The sequence below is a fragment of the Mustelus asterias genome, chromosome 11 (genome assembly GCF_964213995.1).
Source record: "Mustelus asterias chromosome 11, sMusAst1.hap1.1, whole genome shotgun sequence".
Lineage (NCBI taxonomy): Eukaryota > Metazoa > Chordata > Chondrichthyes > Carcharhiniformes > Triakidae > Mustelus > Mustelus asterias.
In genome coordinates this window covers 34,643,704-34,661,908 of record NC_135811.1, presented here as the reverse complement: position 1 = coordinate 34,661,908, position 18,205 = coordinate 34,643,704, and the positions used below count along the sequence as shown (strand labels likewise).

Below are 18,205 nucleotides of genomic sequence, written 5' to 3'. Positions count from 1 at the left end.
GGGGGAGGGGGGAGGGGGGGAAGAGGGGGAGGGGGGGAGGGGGGGAAGAGGGGGAGGGGGCTGGGGGGGAGGGGGCTGGGGGGGAGGGGGCTGGGGGGAGGGGGCTGGGGGGGAAGAGGCTGGGGGGGAAGAGGGGGAGGGGGCTGGGGGGGAAGAGGGGGAGGGGGCTGGGGGGGAAGAGGGGGAGGGGGCTGGGGGGGAAGAGGGGGAGGGGGCTGGGGGGGAAGAGGGGGAGGGGGCTGGGGGGGAAGAGGGGGAGGGGGCTGGGGGGAAGAGGGGGAGGGGGCTGGGGGGGAAGAGGGGGAGGGGGCTGGGGGGGAAGAGGGGGGGGCTGGGGGGGAAGAGGGGGAGGGGGCTGGGGGGGGAAGAGGGGGAGGGGGCTGGGGGGGGAAGAGGGGGAGGGGGCTGGGGGGGGAAGAGGGGGAGGGGGCTGGGGGGGGAAGAGGGGGAGGGGGCTGGGGGGGGAAGAGGGGGAGGGGGCTGGGGGGGAAGAGGGGGAGGGGGCTGGGGGGGAAGAGGGGGAGGCGGCTGGGGGGGAAGAGGGGGTGGGGGAGGCGGCTGGGGGGGGGGAAGAGGGGGTGGGGGAGGCGGCTGGGGGGGGGAAGAGGGGGTGGGGGAGGGGGCTGGGGGGGGAAGAGGGGCTGGGGGAGGGGGCTGAGGGGGTGGGGGAGGGGGCTGGGGGATGGGGCTGAGGGGGTGGGGGCTGGGGGGGGGGAAGAGGGGGTGGGGGAGGGGGCTGGGGGGGAGAAGAGGGGGAGGGGGCTGGGGGGGGGAAGAGGGGGTGGGGGAGGGGGCTGGGGGTGGGGGAGGGGGCTGGGTGGGGGAAGAGGGGGTGGGGGAGGGGGAAGAGGGGGTGGGGGAGAGGGCTGGGGGGGGAAGAGGGGGTGGGGGAGGGGGCTGGGGGGGAAGAGGGGGTGGGGGAGGGGGCTGGGGGGGAAGAGGGGTGGGGGAGGGGGCTGGGGGGGAAGAGGGGGTGGGGGAGGGGCTGGGTGGGGAAGAGGGGGTGGGGGAGGGGGCTGGGGGGGGAAGAGGGGGTGGGGGAGGGGGCTGGGGGGGGAAGAGGGGGTGGGGGAGGGGGCTGGGGGGGGAAGAGGGGGTGGGGGGAGGGGGCTGGGGGGGGAAGAGGGGGTGGGGGAGGGGGCTGGGGGGGAAGAGGGGGTGGGGGAGGGGGCTGGGGGGGGAAGAGGGGGTGGGGGAGGGGGCTGGGGGGGGGAAGAGGGGGTGGGGGAGGGGGCTGGGGGGGAAGAGGGGGTGGGGGAGGGGGCTGGGGGGGGAAGAGGGGGTGAGGGAGGGGGCTGGGGGGGAAGAGGGGGTGGGGGAGGGGGCTGGGGGGGAAGGGGGGTGGGGGGGGGGAAGGGGGGTGGGGGGGGGAAGGGGAAGGGGGGTGGGGGGGGGAAGGTGGGTAGGGGAGGGGGCTGGGGGGGAAGAGGGGGTGGGGGAGGGGGCTGGGGGGGGAAGAGGGGGTGGGGGGAGGGGGCTGGGGGGGAAGAGGGGGTGGGGGAGGGGGCTGGGGGGGGGAAGAGGGGGTGGGGGAGGGGGCTGGGGGGGGGAAGAGGGGGTGGGGGAGGGGGCTGGGGGGGGAAGAGGGGGTGGGGGAGGGGGCTGGGGGGGGGAAGAGGGGGGGGAAGAGGGGGTGGGGGAGGGGGCGGGGGGGGGAAGAGGGGGTGGGGGAGGGGGCGGGGGGGGAAGAGGGGGTGGGGGAGGGGGCGGGGGGGGAAGAGGGGGCGGGGGGGGAAGAGGGGGCGGGGGGGAAGAGGGGGCGGGGGGGAAGAGGGGCGGGGGGGGAAGAGGGGGTGGGGGGGGGAAGAGGGGGTGGGGGAGGGGGCGGGGGGTGGGGGAGGGGGCGGGGGGTGGGGGAGGGGGTGGGGGAGGGGGCGGGGGGGGAGGGGGCGGGGGGGGGGGGAGGGGGCGGGGGGGGGGAGGGGGCGGGCGGGGGGGGGCTGGGGGGGGAAGAGGGGGTGGGGGAGGGGGCTGGGGGGGGAAGAGGGGGTGGGGGAGGGGGCTGGGGGGGGAAGAGGGGGTGGGGGAGGGGGCTGGGGGGGAAGAGGGGGTGGGGGAGGGGGCGGGGGGGGGGAGGGGGCGGGGGGGGGGGGGGACGGGGCGGGGGGGGGGGGAGGGGGCGGGGAGGAGGGAGGGGGCGGGGGGGGGAGGGGGCGGGGGGGGGAGGGGGCGGGGGGGGGAGGGGGCGGGGGGAGGGGGCGGGGGGGGGAGGGGGCGGGGGGGAGGGGGCGGGGGGGGGAGGGGGCGGGGGGGGGGGGAGGGGTGGGGGGGGAGGGGGCGGGGGGGGAAGAGGGGGTGGGGGAGGGGGCTGGGGGGGGAAGAGGGGGGGGGAAGAGGGGGTGGGGGAGGGGGCTGGGGGGCAAGAGGGGTGGGGGAGGGGGCTGGGGGGGGAAGAGGGGGCTGGGGAGGGAAGAGGGGGCTGGGGGGGGAAGAGGGGGCTGGGGGGGGAAGAGGGGGCTGGGGGGGGAAGAGGGGGCTGGGGGGGGAAGAGGGGGCTGGGGGGGGAAGAGGGGGCTGGGGGGGGAAGAGGGAGCTGGGGGGGGAAGAGGGGGCTGGGGGGGGAAGAGGGGGCTGGGGGGGGAAGAGGGGGCTGGGGGGGGAAGAGGGGGCTGGGGGGGAAGAGGGGGCTGGGGGGGGAAGAGGGGCTGGGGGGGGAAGAGGGGGTGGGGGAGGGGGCTGGGGGGGGAAGAGGGGGTGGGGGAGGGGGCTGGGGGGGAAGAGGGGGTGGGGGAGGGGGCTGGGGGGGGAAGAGGGGTGGGGGAGGGGGCTGGGGGGGGGAAGAGGGGTGGGGGAGGGGGCTGGGGGGGGGAAGAGGGGGTGGGGGAAGAGGGGGGGGGAAGAGGGGGGGGAAGAGGGGGGGGGAAGAGGGGGGGGGAAGAGGGGGGGGGAAGAGGGGGGGGAAGAGGGGGGGGGGAAGAGGGGGGGGGAAGAGGGGGGGGGAAGAGGGGGGGGGGGAAGAGGGGGGGGGAAGAGGGGGGGGGGGAAGAGGGGGGGGAAGAGGGGGGGGGGGAAGAGGGGGGGGGGGAAGAGGGGGGGGAAGAGGGGGGGGGGGAAGAGGGGGGGGGAAGAGGGGGGGGGGAAGAGGGGGGGGGAGAGGGGGGGGGGAAAGAGGGGGGGGGCCGCTGGGTGGGGGAGGGGGCTGGGGGGAAGAGGGGTGGGGGCGGGGGCTGGGGGGTGGGGCCGCGGGGTGGGGGCGGGGGCGGGGGGGGGCAGCGGGGGTGGGGGAGGGGGCGGGGGGGGGAAGAGGGGGTGGGGGCGGGGGCGGGGGGGGGAAGAGGGGGTGGGGGAGGGGGCTGGGGGGGGAAGAGGGGGTGGGGGCGGGGCTGGGGGGGGAAGAGGGGGTGGGGGAGGGGGCTGGGGGGGGAAGAGGGGGTGGGGGGGGGAAGAGGGGGTGGGGGAGGGGGCTGGGGGGGAAGAGGGGGTGGGGGGGGGGGAAGAGGGGGTGGGGGAGGGGGCTGAGGGGGTGGGGGAGGGGGCTGGGGGGGAAGAGGGGGTGGGGGAGGGGGCTGGGGGGGGAAGAGGGGGTGGGGGAGGGGGCTGGGGGGGAAGAGGGGGTGGGGAGGGGCTGGGGGGGCTGGGGGGGGGGGAGGGGGCTGGGGGGGGAAGAGGGGGTGGGGGAGGGGCTGGGGGGGAAGAGGGGGTGGGGGAGGGGGCTGGGGGGAGAGGGGGTGGGGGAGGGGGCTGGGGGGGGAAGAGGGGGGGGGAGGGGTCTGGGGGGGGGAGAGGGGGTGGGGGAGGGGGCTGGGGGGGGGAGAGGGGGTGGGGGAGGGGGCTGGGGGGGGGAGAGGGGGTGGGGGAGGGGGCTGGGGGGGGGGAGAGGGGGTGGGGGAGGGGGCTGGGGGGGGGGAGAGGGGGTGGGGGAGGGGGCTGGGGGGGGAGAGGGGGTGGGGGAGGGGGCTGGGGGGGAGAGGGGGTGGGGGAGGGGGCTGGGGGGGGCTGGGGGGGGAGAGGGGGTGGGGGAGGGTGCTGGGGGGGGAGAGGGGGTGGGGGGAGAGGGGGTGGGGGAGGGGGCTGGGGGGGGGGGAGAGGGGGGGGGAGAGGGGGGGGGAGAGGGGGGGGGAGAGGGGGGGGAGAGGGGGGGGGAGAGGGGGGGGAGAGGGAGGGGGGAGAGGGAGGGGGGGGGGAGGGAGGGGGGGGGAGAGGGGGGGGGAGAGGGAGAGGGGGTGGGGGGGGGGGAGAGGGGGTGGGGGTGGGGGCTGGGGGGGGGAGAGAGGGTGGGGGAGGGGGCTGGGGGGGGGAAGAGGGGGTGGGGAAGGGGCTGGGGGTGGAAGAGGGGGTGGGGGAGCGGGCTGGGGGGGAAGAGGGGGTGGGGAAGGGGCGAGCACATTCTCTTTGTCACTGAAATCTGTGCGCTCAAACTCTGGATTTCTCTGTGAAGTTTTGTAAAAGTTTGGAGAGTGCATGAGAAAGCTTCAAAAAGTGAACAATCGGCGAGCTGGAAACTCCCCCCCCCCCCCCCCGACCCCGACACCGACACACACACACACACAGACACAGAAATATATCTGAATGTTTTCAGCCTCATTCGGCTGGGCTGGTCTGTGGGTCACTGTCCACCCGGCGCCAATGTTGAGCCTCTCCGAATCTGTGAAAGTTTCAGGAAGCCAGAGTTTAGCAGAAGTTTTCTGAGGACACGGTGCTCTCCTCCTGCGGGGGGCGGGGGCTCATGCTGAAGGATATGGTTTTTCCCTTTACCCACGGAACTGTCTGAGAGGGTGAGGGAGAACTCTCGTGTTTTGATTACGTCAGCAGGATTGGTCCATTCATATTTTCAGAGGGAGCGGTGTGAGGGAGCGGGGCATTAGGACCTCTGGGAAGTCAGTGCTGGGAGAGGCAGGCTGGCTTGGGGAGGGAAGAAGCTGCTAAAGTGGCATTCTGCAGCCCGGGCTCGCCCGTCTCTGGAGTCTGGAGCACATGAACTGGACATCTGAGCCCTGCCCAGCTGCTGGGGGAACACATGTCTGCGCAGCCTTTGTCCCAAGTCAACTTTGTGACAGTAACCGTGAGCCTGCCCAGTCTGGGAGGGCCGTATGAGGCCAGTGACCCTCTGCCGGAAATCTCCCACGTCCTGATCTCGGCTCCCTCTATATTATGGTGCTGATCTCCCTCCTCCAGTCAGATGAAACGATCGCAAAGTTATCTCACAGTCTGCACAAGATGACAAGAAGACTTGGGCGCAATGGTTTGGCAGCAAGGCTGCAGATACTGTATGTTTTTATCAGCGTAACCGATGCCTTCGTTGCATCCCGAGATGGTGAGATTTTATATATATATATATATATATGTGTGTTTATATAGGCTCTCAGAAGAATTATAACTTTTGTCTGTTGCCTTTTCTGTGATTTTTATGTGCAGTGTGCAACTCCCCTTGCTACTGCTTTATGCCTATTTGCTCCTAATTCACTTTACTCTTAGCCATCCAGTGGCCGTTGCAGCATCTGGCTCCTATTTGAATTAATCAAAGTACATTGGTAACAAACTTTTCTCTGCACCAACCACATCAGCGAGACAGTTTACTTGGTATCCCGGGAGATATGTATTGGATCGATGTGATTCGTGCATTGGTAACTATGAACTAGACTGGCTTCCTGCCTCCTGGTCCACTTCCAGTATCAGATTGTTGGCTGTCGAGGGTTTGATTGCCAGATCTAATAATTATTTTGTTCCCCTGTCTAGTCGGCATCTTTTACAGCGCAGAGCAGTTCTGCTTTGTTACACTTTGGTACGCTGGGTCGGAAATCTAATGGCCGTTTTAACGTGCTCGGAGTTGGAAATAGTTTTGGTCCAACTATTTTTATTTTATTGTTTCTCCAGTTAACTCTTGCACTAACAGCATTTTACTTGTAGAAGTAACAGAAACTTAAATAAAACATTGGCTTTTGGACACTTCTGGACACTTCCAGCGTTTGAACACAACGTGCTTCACACAGCCCCTTGATTTAGAAATATGAAATACATACTTGTATCAAACTTTACTTTTGATAGCCCAATGAGATGTCACCATTAGATCACACTGGCCCATCTCTCCCTTCAGTGTAGGACCAACACTGATCCACATTTGTATGTGCCAGTCACAAGAGCTCTGCCTCCATGCAACAGTGTAAAATGGCAATTTTCCCTCCTGACCTTTACTGCTGCCAGGGAAGGCCAACACCCCCCTTCGTGGCCAGGGTAAGAGAAAAATTCACTAGTATTTGAGCCCAGTAAAGTAACATGATATTGACTTAAAACATCTTCCAGTATTCCATGAAGTTGCTAACTTGGACAGATGGCTGGTTGCAGCTCAGCAGTGGTTACGGGACAGCAGTCACTTTATATATTCATTGTGAATGATCACATGCACAGTGTTGCCAGGGATGAGGTGGAGGTCCTCCTATCTGTTGAAGTGCACTAACTTCATCTTTTATCAAAATGCTAAATCGAAACATCATCCTTTCCACAGGCTGGAGAGTCCATAAAATGAATTTGGCGTCTCATTTCAAAGGCTAATTGCTTCTCCAGATCAAGTAACGGCCGCAGTCAGCTGATTATTTTTCTCTGCAATGAAATGAATGTTACTAGGATTTAAAATTTTCTCCACCTTTTTGTCTGAGTAAAATTGTTCAAATAATCCCTCTCTTTAAAGCAGAATTCTGGACTTTGGCAATCAGCAGGGTCTTGAATTGTTTGAACAGATCCCTATGAAGAAGGCTAGAGTTCAGTTATAGGGGGCATGGTGGCACAGTGGTTAGCACTGCTGCCTCACAGCGCAGGGACTCAGGTTCAATTCCTGCCCTTGGGTCACTGTCTGTGCGGAGTCTGCACGTTCTCCCCATGTCTGCATGGGTTTCCTCCGGGTGCTCCGGTTTCCTCCGGCAGTCCGAAAGATGTGCTGGTTAGGTGCATTGGCCATGCTAAATTCTCCCTCAGTGTACCCGAACAGGCGCCAGAATGTGGTGACTCGGGGATTTTCACTGTAACTTCATCGCAGCGTTAATGTAACCCTACTTGTGACACTAATAAATAAACTTTAAAAAAACCTTTAATTAGGCATCTTTCGAATATGCTTTCAATGTTTTGCACAATCAAGTGCTAGAATGAAATATTTAATTCTAGACCATTGCTCAATTTTATTGGAAATATGATACTTTTAGTTCTGTAGCCAATAATGGGAACTGATGAGCTGTTTTTATTTGTGAATTGTTATTAGCCTTTCATTCCAATATCAATGAGATTAACTCTTAAAGAGGCAATGCTACTGCTGTATGGGATGATGAAGCTCTAGTGTGCTGTGTCACCAAATACTACAAATTTATTCCCTTGACTCTGCAGCCAACAAGTTTTCAGTCCCTGTTGTGTGAGTATAGGAGATGCTGTTAAGAGGGTAGGCACTTCCTCAAGGGAGTAGGATAAAGACAAAGGGCAAGTCACTGGGACTTCTATCAGACACCTTGAATTGGTTACATGATGATATGACATTAGTCTATGAGGAAGTCACCTGTTGGCCTTCCTATTTAATAAATGATGTGCTTTGCCAACATAGAGAAGGCAGAAAGAAACATTGAAATTCTTCAGAGAATACATATCCGAGTTAATATTAACATTAATATCCATTTTCCATTGATTTTTGAGGATTGTTTCTTCATCAGGGAATGATAGCAACATTGCCACGGCACTGGCTTGGGCGAGGTATTGGGGAAATATAGCACCTCGAGACCATTTTATGAGTGACCAATATATTGGAGTTGTTGCACAGCGCTGACAGAGGCGTGAAGAATTTAAGGTGGGACAGGGGATGGGGTATTGCTAAACGCAGCCATACTGGAGGTTTCCTCTTTTGTCTGTTTTAGGCCAATTGGCAGATCATATCTAATTGCAACTGCCGCACCGAAACTTTGTGCAAACGCGTGCCAGCTGTTCTTTGCAATTATTATTCCAACTCTAATGTTCTTACTCAACAGAGGGCTAGATAAGGTCAAATGTTTGAGTTTGGTAGTGGAATCGTTCCTCATTTACGCAGATAGGGCATTTTTACCATGTGTAGAAATCATAGCTCCTTTTGAATCCCCAAGCCATTTCTTTTTACATTCAGTCTGTAATCTCTTGTACTGTTTGGCTGTGATTTGGATTGCTAATTTGGGAATGAGATATTTGCCTTTGGATACTCAGTATCCTGCTCCCTGCCTATAAAATTAAATGTTTTGATATAAGGTAGAGTGGGGAGTGTTCGTGGTCTCACAATGGTCTAGGTTACATCAAGTGCTCAAGAGGTAAGACAGACATTTTGGAATTGATAAGCTCCTAATGAGGGGTAGAATAGGGTCTATAGGAGGTGATGGTTCAAATAAAAAGAAATAGATGACTGTGTCGCCATTCTGCAATGCATATGAATGTTGCAATTTTTACAATGTTTATTTATTAGTGTCACAAGTAGGCTTACATTAAAACTGCAATGAAGTTACTGTGAAAATCCCGCAGTCGCCACGCTCCGGCACCTGTTTGAGTTCACTGAGGGAGAATTTAGCATGGTCAATGCACCTAACTAGCACATCTTTCGGACTGTGGGAGGAAACCGGAGTACCCAGAGAAAACCCACGCAGACCTGGGGAGAACGTGCAGACTCCTCACAGACAGTGACCTAAGCCAGGAGTCGAACCCAGGTCCCTGGTGCTGTGAGGCAGTAGTGCTAACCACTGTGCTGGATTTTCCGATCTCAGTTATGCTGCTGATCTTCCCAAGACCTGGGACGTTCAGTAGGACTCACAACAGCGCCATGGGAGCATGATTTCAATATTATAATAAAATGTCCTCCCTCTTCAAGACAGGACAAACACAAGTTGGATTGTGAGACTTGTGTTTATCCTGCCTTGAAGAGGGGGAGCGTTTTATTATAATATTTCAATTAGGCTTCCATCTGGCAGTTGTGAGTCCTACTGAATGTCCCAGGTCTTGGGAAGACCAGCAGCATAACTGAGACAGAAAATCCAGCTGCAGAAGGCAAGTGATTTTTATGGCACTGTTTGTGGGCCATGAAGAGTAAAACCCCAGCCCTTTAAACAAACTTTGTAATTATTGTAGTCTCTCCTTACTGCTACAATCAGTGACACTCCTTCACTTCTTCCCCCCTGCCCCCGCCCCTTCCCTGCCAAAATCCTGGGTCACCACATTGCTCTGCCCTGCAATCTGCCAACCCTCCTGTCTCCACTCCAACGCTCAGTCTGTCAGCCATCCCGACCACTCGCTCAATGTTCATGCTGTCCCTCTGATCTCCGGTTTTTTCCCACACTCCAAAGATTTATGGGTTAGGCTGATTGGCTATGCTAAATTGACCCCTTGTGACAGGGGGATTAGCAGCATAAATATATGGGATTACGGGGATAGGGCCTGGGTGGGTTGTTGTTGGTGCAGACTCGATGGGCCGAATGGCCTCCTTCTGCACTGTAGGGATTCTATGATTCTATCAGAACTCCTGCATTCAATCTCTGCCATCTGCTAGCCCAACCCTGCACTCCTCCTAACATAAGCCTACATCTCTGACCAACCGTGCGATCTTCTGCATCTTTCCTCATCCCTGCGCATATGCATGCGTGTGCACACACATACAGTCATACAGTCCAACTCTCCACCTCGAGCACAAATTCTAGGCTGACATTCCACTGCAGTACTGGAAGAGTGCTGCATTATCAGTGGAACCTTTGTTCAGATGAGATGTTAAGCTGAGGTCTTGCCTTCCCTTTTGACAATGATGTAAAAGATTGTAGGGCACTACTTCAGTTATTTCTGTTGTCCAGGCTACTATTTTTCAGTCATGCCTAAATATTATCAGAAAATTCCGGAAGTACTCAACAGGTCTGCAGCATCTGTGGAGAGAGAAACTGAGTTAATGGTTGGAATTTTCTAGCTGTTTGTGCCAGCAGTATCTTTGGTCCTGCTGATGGTGCCCCCCTTGCCGAGGGTCCCCCGGTGGCGTGGGGTGGAGTCAATGGGACAGCAGTGGGACCAGAAGATCCCGGTGCCGGTGAACGGCCTCCCGCTGTGGGAAACACTCTGTGGGGAGGCCAGAGAATCCCCTCCAAATGTTTCAGGTCTCTGCATAGTGTTAACTCTGTTTCTCTCTCCACAGCTGCTGTCAGACTACTTCTATTGCAGTGTTTTCTGTTTTTATTTTATATTTTCAGCATTTCACTCTTGTTAAAAACAGATCATCTGGAGCCTTGCTATGTGTTTGCTTTAAACATTACAACAGGGACTGCTTTGTGTACTTAAGTACACTTTGAAAATACTTATTTGGTTGTAAAGCACTTTTGGATGCCCTGAGATCACAAAGTGTGCTATATAAATGCAAGTCTTTTTTAATGTTACTTGTAAGCACACTGTTGCTATGCTGCAGTGTCAAACTAAAGTGGTGTGATTGTCCTTCTTTGGAATGATGGTGGTTGGAAGAATGGTGAATGCTCCACTCTCAAAGCAGGTTGGTATCCAACTTAAAATTAAAATGGTAATTATTGTGCCACTGCATTGTAAATGCAACTCTCTTTACTTACGAGTGGAACTTGCTACCACTTTGAGTGGTTGAGGCAAATGGCTTCATATTGAATGCATCTATCTAAATAACGAGAAGGAAAACGGTAGAAGGATATGTTGACAGGGTGAGAAGAAGGTTCCTCCCTGTCCTAACTTTCACTATTTTCTCTCTCGTGTCGTCTCAGAGCTCACCTTGTCATGAGATCCACCTCTTGCTGTCTTGACCTTATTGTCACTAAACCGCTGACCACCTCCTCTTCCAGCTCTCACACACTGGTGTCTCTAATGTTCTCCAAGGACCTGTCATACTTTTTTTCATCTACATGCTGCACCTTGAAACCTGACACCACTGTTAATGTCTGTTTCCATATATATGCTGACAACAACTAGCTTCACATCGCCACCTTGTCTCCCCCATTGTCTCTAAATTGACAAACTGCTTGACGGTCATCCAGAACTCAATGAGCAGAAATTTCCTCCAACAACTGTCAATGTCTTTGGTCCCCACCACCCACTCCATTCCCTCGGCACAAACTCCATTCCTCTTCCTGACAACTGTCTGAGGCTGAATCAGAAAATTCTGGAAAATTTCAGCAGGCCTAACAGCATCTGTGGAGAGAGAACAGGGCTAACACTCAGAGCTGACAAAGTGGCATCCAGACTCAAAACGTTGGCTCTCGGTTTTCCCTCCACAGATATGCTGTCAGACCTGCTGAGATTTTCCAGCATTTTCTGTTTTTGTTTCAAATTCCAGCATCCACAGTAACTTGCGGCTGAATCAGACTGTTTTAATCTTGCTGTCATATCTGCCAGGTTGATGTGCTTCCGACCACATTTCCAAGCTATCATTTATTTATAATATTGCCCAATTCTGCCCCTTCCTCAGGTCTTCTGAGATTAAAACCCTTAGCCATGCCCTTTCCCTCTTGATTCTTCTCACTGACTCCTGGTGGGCTTCCCATGTGAAATCCTCCGTAAACTTGAAGTTGTCCAAAGCTCTGCTGTCCTTGTCCTAACTTGCATTATGTTCTCTTTGTCCATCACCTCTCCTCCCCGTGCTCACTGGCCTACAATGGCCAAGCAACAATGCGATTAAAAAAGAATCCCATCTTTCTTTTCAGGTCCTTTTTGGTCTCTTTTAGTCTGACAATTTTCCAGGATATTTCCACTCCCCTAATTCTGGCCTCCTGTGACTTTGATTTTAATCACTCCCATTATTGACAGCTGCTTGGGTTGTAAACTCTGGAATTCCCTTCCTAAAGCTCTCCACGTCTCTATCCTTCTTTAAAACACTCCTTATAAATCTATTTCTTTGACCAAGCCTTGGGCACATGTCCTAATAATGCCTGATATGATTTTTGGTATCATATTTTGTTTTTCGTTGAAAAGAGCTAGACATAGCTTGGCACAGGGCACAGAGGTTAGCACTTATGCCTCACAGCGCCAGGGACCCAGGTTCAATTCTGGCCTTGCGTGACTGTCTGTGTGGAGTTTGCATGTCCTCTTTGTGTCTGTGTGCGTTTCCTCTGGGAGCTCCAGTTTCCCCCCCACAGTCCAAAGATGTGCAGGTTAGGTGGATTGGCCATGACAAATTGCTCCCTAGATGTGTAGAGAAGGGGGATTAGCGGGTTAAATATGTGGGGTTATGGGAATTGGGCAGGGAAGAGGGCCTGGGTGAGATAATATGTCAAAGAGTCGGTGCAGACTCGATGGGCTGAATGGTCTCCTTCTGTAATGTAGGGATTCTATGATATTTCAGTCCCCCATTCGCAAGGGTTACATTCTTGGAAAAGCTTGCAAATGGTGAACACATTTTGTTATGGGAATCAATTAGATAGGTTTCAAACATCCAAACATCAAACATCCAAACATCCAAAATTATAGAGATTAATAAACAATAAAAACATACGCCAGAATTCTACTGCCCTCCACCATGGGAATTGGAGTGGGCGGAAGGTGGACAATGGAAAGGTCCATTGACCTGAGGCAGAATTTTATGATTTCGGAATGAGCAAGACCGTAAAATCCCACCCATTGTTTTTAATAAATATAAAGATGCTCTACTGTTTAACAAAACAAGAAATACATATTAGTCACAATTACCCTGATAAAATTCATCATCAGAATATGATAGACTTGGAAATGAAGTTGATGGAGGGAGTAGATGAGGTGGCTGATGGAGATGTGACAGTTGTTAAAAGAAATACTGCTTCATCTTTTGGTTTCCAATCTTGTAAAGTTCTCCGTGAGGAGCAATAGCAACATCAATCACTCCACACAAGACAATGTTTGTGTCATAGCCAGTCACCTATTTTCTCAATTCTTCAGCTGATTTCGGAATCTGCCGCCTTAGGTGTAACTCGCACCTTCTTATGCTCTTCTTCCTCGTCTTCTTTACATTCACTGGATTTCCTCAGTTCCACTGGTTCTTCTGTACAGAGTTCCGCTTGATGAGACTGAAACAACTCCACTACTTCATCTGTGGCCAGGTCTTCAAATCCCTCCCCTCCGACCTGTTTTGCCAGCTCAACAATCATGGTTACTTCAGCATCCACATTGGGGAACCCTGTGAAATTATTCACAGCCTCAGGCCAAACTTTTTCCTAGTAGAAGTTTATGGTTGATTCTCTAACCTCATCCCATGTGTCCTTAATTATCCCTATTGATATAAAGATGTTGAATTCCTTCCAGGATTCATGGACAGTGGTTGAAGAGTTTGTCTGGTGAGAATGAGACTGAAACTTCGATGATGCAGTAAGCTTTGCAATGACCCCCCCTCCCTCCCCCCCCCCCCGCCCCGGTCCATTGGCCGAATGGGTGAGCCGTATTTGGGTAAAAACAAAAATTCATCATCTATCTGTAGATACAAATGAAATGTTAACAACTATGAATGTCCACATGCAAGTACTCCAGTAAACGACATGGAAGATGATGTAGATACAGTGCGGTGCTTCTAGTACAGGAAGTACATCATGGATGCCTGCATCATATTTTTAAAATCTTAAGGCAATTTCTTTATTACATTTTCTTTAACCTTTTTTATCTGCAGTTCTCTGAAAACTGCAGACAAACAAACATTGCACCAACAATTGGCAAAATGGTTTACATATTTTCTGAGTAGATGAAAATGGGGGGACTTTATTGTATCTTAAATTGGTTGTTAGTGTGGCTATTCATATCCCCAGGATTGTTCAGTAAGTGCTTCCCAATCACAGAATCACATATAACTGTGGATGCTTTTTCATGATGTGGAGATGCCGGCGTTGGACTGGGGTAAGCGCTGTAAGAAGTCTCACAACACCAGGTTAAAGTCCAACAGGTTTATTTGGTAGCAAATACCATGCTTTTTCATAGCAGGGACCAATTCTCTGCAAACAAAAGGAATATGTTCAAGCTTTGTACCTTTTCTGATTTACCTGGGAGCTTGGGCAGCCTATTGTTCCTCCATGACAATGTCTCAGCCACTCAGAATCAACTTGCCAGACCCTTTCTCATGTTGTAAAAATCATTGTAATTGTTTGAAATTTGGTACTCTTGCTTTTGTCTTGATGAGTCCAAGACAAAAAGTTTCAATGGTATGTCTCTCTGTTCAGCAATACTCAAGTTCGGTGACTGAATATTCTGTTTTACAATGCTCCAGTGATGCACTTTGGGACATTTTATGATGTTCAAGGCGCCATATGAATTAGGCAACAACCATAAAATCAGGAACACCCAACATTTTTATAGCTGCTGAACACAGCTGAAGGAAGGCTACCAATGTTTCTGTTGAGAAAGTGGTGGGGGAGGGGGATATATTTCCTAATTTGCTCAGCAGGCTGAAAGAACAATAGAGAAGATATAAGGGATATTTTTAGCTTCGACAATGGATGTTAATTTGGCTTCCTCATCCTGTTTTCCTTGTAATACCTTTTAGAATATGCAATATGTAATCAGCATTTGCTGTTTAACCATAAATATTGTAGAATGAAAGTATGAATCAGACAAAAGTGTGGAGAATTATATTACAATAAGTTACAATTGTGAGCAATTGCAATTTAACAAAATGCAAGTTCCAAAATTATGATATTATTACGTACAAGATCCTGAGAGGTCATGAGGAGATAGATGTTGAAAGTATGTTTTTCCTTCAGGGAGAGATTAGAACTAGGGGACACAGTTTAAAACCAAGAGGCCTGCCATTTACGACTGAGAAGAGGAGAATTCTTTTAATCTCAGAGGATTGTTAGTCTTTGGAATGCTTCCTCAGAGAACAGTGGAGGCAGGGTCAATTAAAATACTTAAGTTGGAGGTGAATAGATTCTTGACTAACAAGGGAGTCAAAGAATATCGGGAGTAGTTGGGAACATGAAGTTGAGGCCACGATCAAATCTACCATGATCATATCGAATGGCGGACCAGCTCGAGGGGTCAAATGGTTTTTCCTGCTCCTAATTTGTATGTTTGTAAAATGCAGCTGAAATACCGAGAATACTATGTTCTAAATTAATAATTAAACTTTTTAAGCACTTTTTATGTAGATGAAGTCTGTACAACATATTTAAGGCAGTTGATTAGTCTTAAACTAGAAGAGAAAATGCTGGAAAATCTCAGCAGGTCTGGCAGCATCTGTAAGGAGAGAAAAGAACTGACATTTCGAGTCCAGATAACCAGCTTTGACAAAGGGACTCGAAACGTCAGCTCGTTCAGATCCAGCATCCGCAATAAATTGCTTTTATTGATTAGTCTTCCATCTTTTATTGCACAATATCATAACCCAAAATTTGGGAAGGTGGTGACATAGTGGTATTGTCACTGAACTAGAAATCCAGAGACCTGGAATAACGCTCTGGGGACCTGAGCTCAAATCCCACTACAACAGATGGTGGAATTTGAATCCAGTAAAACCTGGAATTAAAAGACCTTGAAACCACTGTCAATTGTTGTAAAAATTCATCTGGTTCACTAATGTCCTTTAGGGATGGAAATCTGCCATCCTTACCTGGTCTGGCCTACATGTGACTCCAGATCCGCAATGTTGTTGAAAAATGGCCTAGTCAAGCCACTCACTCCAAGGGCAATGGACAATAAATGCTGGCCATGCCAGTGACGCCCACAACCCATGAAGGGAAAAAGCAAATTGGCTCAGAGTGCTAAGAGACAATTTGGAATTAAGAATCTTTTGATGACCATGAAATCATTGTCGATTGTCAGAAAATGGGGACCTGAGCTCAAATCCCACTACAACAGATGGTGGGATTCCATTTGCATTCCCATTTGCTTATATACACTTTTAAAAATTCATTCATGGGACATAGGCATCGCTGGCTGGCCAGCATTTATTGCTCATCCCTAGTTACCCTACATTGCTGTGGCTCTGGAGTCAACTGTAGGCCAGACCAGGTAAGGACGGCAGATTTTCTTGCTTAAAGGACAATAGTGAACCAGATGGGTTTTTCTGACAATCGACAATGATTTCATGGTCATCAAAAGATTCTTAATTCCAGATTTTCTTTTATTGAATTCAAATTCCACCATCTGCCCCGTGGCAGGATTCGAACCCCAGGCCCCAGACATTAGCTGAGTTTCTGGATTAATAGTCTGGAGATAATACCACTAGGCCTTCACCTCCCAATGACAGAGGAATACATTGTAGTTCAGAATAATTATTTCAATATTCCATTGCTGTAGTAAGAAGAAAAGTACGCTTTATTACAAAGGATGAATTAGGTAGAAATTTAAAAAGCAGAATAGACATGGCACGTTACTTCCTCGGAGTGGCAATCCGTGGCATATTGCCACCCTATAGTGACTTACCCTCTGTTGAATTCCAAAGCGCATGTCTCGCTTGATCTTTCTGACTCGGGTGTCTGGACATGGAGGCTGGAGGGGAGGGGAGGAGTGCACCGGGTTACTCATGATCAGTCGGGTCAAGTTTCAGGGAGGAGTGGGGGCAGGGGCGGAATGTGCCATATGGGGCTTGGTCTGGGTGTTTAAAATACTTACAATAGTTACCCTGAAGTTAGAAGTTTCCTTTCAGAGTAACTGAGTATAAAACCATCCGAAGTTAGCAATTTATTTCCGGATGATTCCTCGCCCAATGCAATTGTCCAGGGGAAGTTAGCCCTTCTGGATAATTGCCATGTAAAATCTTATGTGGGAACCTCCAAGAAGGATTCCCCAATGCATCATTAGGGTGCCTCCCAAATCCGACACTGGGGAGGCAAGAAGTTATCGCTCAGTCACGAAGCAATGAAACTTATATGAACGCAGGAGAGATATTGCTCAAATAGATCTCTATAAATGTCGACATCAAAGCAGCATTCAACCATCATTGGTAGTGAATAAGAGTAATATATGAAGTAGTTATAGGATGGGATTTTCTGGGCCCTCCCACAAGCGAGTTGATGTGGTCCCACTGAAGTCAACGGGGATTTGAATGGATCGCCGCATCTGCCGAGAAACCTGTCTTGGCGAGGCAAGAAAGTCCCAGCATTAGTCTTTTTTTAGCCACTAAAGCAGAGCTAATCCTTTTACATTTGTTTTTAAGATTATAATATGCTTATGAGCATTCTTGTTAATCTTGTTTCATTGTGAGATAGAATGTTTTACATAAATCAGTTTTTCTTGCCTCTAATCCCACTTAAGCTGTCCATCCGAGGAGTCTTCTCGTAACTTAGATCCTCATAGCTTATGTTCAAAGCTTTTGGATCAACTCCAGATGTGCTGGATGTTAAACTAAAATACCAAAGCTGGCAAGCATGTTGTGCATGGTCTAATCACTTTTTGGAATAATAAATCATCAATATTAGAACCCACTTTAAGATACTGGAATAAATTATTTTCTTTCTCGCCCTTTCTGATATAGCTTTCTATACTTTATCTATGTCACATGGGCTTTGCCCAAAGGCAGATCCTTGTCTTATTGTCTGCTGATGCTTCATCCAGAGTTATTTCTCTGCACTTTTCATCAGTGGTTGTTTGTCATTGTCTTCAAGGATAGGACAAGGAGGCCAGGTCTAAAGGCTACCTCAGCCAGAATGGGAATCGAACCCATGCCTGTGCTGTTAATATTACTCTGAACCACACGCTAGCCACCTAGCCAACTGAGATAACTGGTCCCACGCTGCTTGTGTATTGTTATTAATGGCTGAATATTCTCAATCAATGCACCAGTTATTATTGGTCTTGGAATTTGCAAATGATTAAATATTATAAGAAAATGAACCCCAATTTTTTTAATATTTTGAGCAATGCTGAAAATACTTAGCATTTTACATTATCTTTGATTAAAATTTCTTGGAAACTTTTGCCTAATTTTTCAACAACATTAAGTACATATTATTGGAGATCCTTGAAATAATGTCCCACAATATCACATTTCCACTGAAGTAAAATTCTAAAAAAAAATTTTTGACAAGCCTTTTTTGATTAACTGTACTACAATATGTTTGTTTTTCCTTCTTCTGTTTTCTTCCCCTTTTCCCCCTTACTCATTCCTGGGTTGCAGTTCCAAAGGCATCTAGGGTGCTGTGCCGTGGGTGCTATCCAGTATTTCATCCAAGTGGGCATTCTTCATGACTACATGCAAGAAATTTGGGCTCGAACTTGACAAACAGTTGACAGCGAAACAAGTCAACATATAACAAGTTAGAAACTTTTTTTAAAAGTATAAAACTAAACTAAACTAGGCTCGGACAGGGTTTACTTCCTGTTTTAACTA

General features: G+C 51.9%; 1 protein-coding gene across 1 annotated transcript in view; it reads left to right on the top strand.

The window, feature by feature from the left end:
- The first annotated feature begins 5,091 nt into the window (after positions 1-5,091).
- adam12a (ADAM metallopeptidase domain 12a) overlaps positions 5,092-18,205 on the top strand; it is a 347,620-nt gene continuing 334,506 nt past the window's right edge. Inside the window, exon 1 of the mRNA XM_078223418.1 lies at positions 5,092-5,254. Coding sequence (XP_078079544.1) covers positions 5,092-5,254 — 163 coding nt within the window. The remainder of the gene's footprint in view (positions 5,255-18,205) is intronic.